Source organism: Ailuropoda melanoleuca, unplaced genomic scaffold (genome assembly GCF_002007445.2).
Source record: "Ailuropoda melanoleuca isolate Jingjing unplaced genomic scaffold, ASM200744v2 unplaced-scaffold72317, whole genome shotgun sequence".
Classification (NCBI taxonomy): Eukaryota; Metazoa; Chordata; class Mammalia; order Carnivora; family Ursidae; genus Ailuropoda; species Ailuropoda melanoleuca.
In genome coordinates, this window is record NW_023247523.1 from 1 (window position 1) to 2719 (window position 2719).

The 2719-nt window shown below is 65.5% G+C and overlaps 1 protein-coding gene across 1 annotated transcript; it reads right to left on the reverse strand.

The window, feature by feature from the left end:
* Positions 1 to 7: 7 nt before the first annotated feature.
* On the reverse strand, positions 8 to 2691 carry LOC117800555 (carnosine synthase 1-like; the record flags this gene model as incomplete). The annotated part of the gene is made up of 5 exons (XM_034653106.1): positions 2307 to 2691; positions 1560 to 2047; positions 1161 to 1335; positions 986 to 1071; positions 8 to 271 (listed from the first exon to the last, which is right to left on the reverse strand). Coding segments are annotated over exons 2-5 (1008 nt in total), but the record flags the coding sequence as incomplete, so codon positions are not given.
* Between the last annotated feature and the right edge of the window lie 28 nt (positions 2692 to 2719).

Sequence of the window (2719 nt, forward strand, 5' to 3'; positions counted from 1 at the left end):
GACCCCTCCCCGGCCCCGGCCTGGGCCTTCCGCACTCACCGAGGAAGTCCGTGCGGGCCCGGCGCCCGCCGCGCTGCTCCGCGCTCAGGCCGGCCTCCAGGGCCAGCACGGCGGCCAGCGCGGCTTCGGCCGCTGTCTTGACGCGCTGTCGCACGACCGCCACCTGTCCCGTCTCACCCAGGCCGCAGCGGGCCAGTGCCACCTCCAGCGTCTGTGGCAAGGAGCTCCGGTGCCGCAGAGGCCGGTCCTGACGGCCCACGCTGCACACCACCTGGGCAGGGTGTGGCTGAGGGTGTTGGCCCAGGAGGAGCCGTCCCAGGACTAACACACCCCCCACCCACCCACTGCCCCTGCACACCTACCCTTGTGCCAAGATCCAGGCCAGACCTCCACTGTGACTGACTGCACAAACCACTTTCCCCTGCCACTGCCCGCCTGGTCCTTCAGACCTTAAGGGCATTCTACCCAGGCTTCCAGGCCCAGCTGAGGTCTCCGCTCCCTGAAGGCGCCAAGCACGCTTGCTCCTAGCTCCTGCAGGCCGGGGGGCCTGTGCCACCCTGGTGTCCCCACCCCCCTAGAGCTCCATAAGGGCAGGGCTGAGAGACTCTCCCTCAGGTTGGCTCAGAGCTGTGTTCCCAGGAGGGTCCTCAAGCTGCCTTGAGTTCCCCAGCTTGGAGGCCTCTCCTAAAGGACTCCACACACTGGCGGTTCAGGGAGCCTGGGTCAGCCTCTTCTGTGAGTGTGAGCTCCCTGGAAAGAGGATTCAGCCCTGGGCCCTGGTACCCTGTACCAGGCAGAGCTCCTGAGGTAGGAAGGGTGGAAAGGGAGGGAAAAAGCGTCAGACCCAGGAGTCCTCCTAGAGGCCACCAGGATTGCCCCCAAAGATTATGTCTTCTCTCAGCCCGGGACCCTCAGCAGCGCGTTAGGGCTGGGCTGGGCTGGGGTGCGGCAGCAGGGTCAGGACCTAACCCTAGGCCATGCTCACCTTGCTCAGCAGGGGCCTGTCACCCTGTGTCCGACATACCACAGCACAGATCCGCACAGCCAGCTCAGGGCCAGGTGGGGGACTGCCTGGAGGAAGACAGTGAGGCCTGAGGCTGGCACACAGCAGCCAGGAGGAAGCCGAGCTGCCACTCCTGGCTGGCCCAGGAGACTCTCACCTGGGAAGGGCAGCCGGGCAGGTGGGCACACAGCCTCCACCAAGACACTCTCCTCCTCCTCCAGTTTCTCCAGCAACGCCAGCACCGTGTCCACCACCGTGCCCAGCTCCACGCGTGGGTACACACGCAGGGCCTGCCGCCCCCGCCATCGCCAGCCACTGAGCTTCACAGCCACCTGCCACAGGGAGGGGAAGGGGGCCTCCTTACCATCCCGCGTACCTGTGGGCTACCGTAGGATCCAATGTGTAAACTGAGGTAAGAAGGGAGGGGATTGCCACAGAGAGAGACGCCAGCAGTAGCGCTCAAAGCTGGGGACAGCTTCCCAGCAGGACTTGGTAACCACCCGTGGGTCCCATCCTGCTGGCATCTGCACAGACCTCGGAGGCAGGAGCCTGTTACCTGCAGGGCATCACCCAGGGCCCCGGAGTGCAGAAAGGCCCCTACTTCCTCCTTCACCAGCGCCTCCTGGCCCTCTTTGCCACTCAGCTCCACCAGCCGTACGCCCGGGCTGGCATCCCCTCCCCGCAGCAGTGCCGGTGGCTTATAGGTGAAAGCCAGGGTGGCTGGCACAGCCACACCACCCTGCTGAGCCAGCAGTCGCCTTGTCAGCAGCCTGTCCTCCAGCAGCCGGGCCAGCTCAGCCGAGGCTCCTGTGGGGCAGGTCAGGTCACGGGCAAGTTCAGCTGCCTCTCGACCCCGGCCGGGTCCCAGCCCCAGGCCCGCCAGGAAGTAGGTGGCTCGGCGTGGGGGGACAAAGTCCTCCAGGAATGTCAGGCCCCCTGGGTGGAAGCTCACAGCCTTAGAGACCAGCAGGACCGCCTCGCCTGGCTGTCCAGGTGCTGGCACCTTCGTCAGCCAAGCAGGGGACAGGCAGAGAAGCATGTTTCCTGTGGGCAGAGGGAGGAGGGTTGCTGTCCAGGGAAGGCCAGGGAAGGCTTAATGCCCCTGTGCCCTCCACCTCCAGCCTGGGGCCCCGGGTAGCAGGGGGCAGCTGCTCCCAGAACCCACCCCCACTCAGAGCGTGGCGGCTGGCCCAGTGGAATGCAAGCTGTTGCCAGGGTCAGTGGGTATTTCGGGATGTGGCTGGGCCAGGGCAGGGCTGCCCTTTCCGTAGGAGTGGGTGGGGGAACTTGGGCACGTACTCACCCGGGCTCTGGACCCCACCCTCCAGCAGCACAGACAGAAAGGTGCTGGGGGATCCCAGAATGCATAAGGTCACCTCTGCACCAGGGCAGCCTGGGGGTGGGGTGGGGAGAACATTGCCAAGCTATCTTTCTACCTACCTTCCCTGCCCCGTAGCCCCACCCTCCCCCCTGGGGCCCCCAGGTCCTTTCCAGTGTGGGCTGAGAAGGGTAGAGAAGACAGAGGAGACTCTGGAAAGGGAAGAGGGAAGTTGCCTGCCCATCCCGCCTGGGGAGGCTGGCTCCCTCCTCTCTGCAGCTAGCCTGGAAAGTACTGGAAGCTAGGTGACTGGAGACCTGGGTTCTAGCCTGGACTCTGACACTGACTTTCTCTGTGACCCATGGCCCCCATGCAGTGCAGTGGGGGGGGGGGGGGGG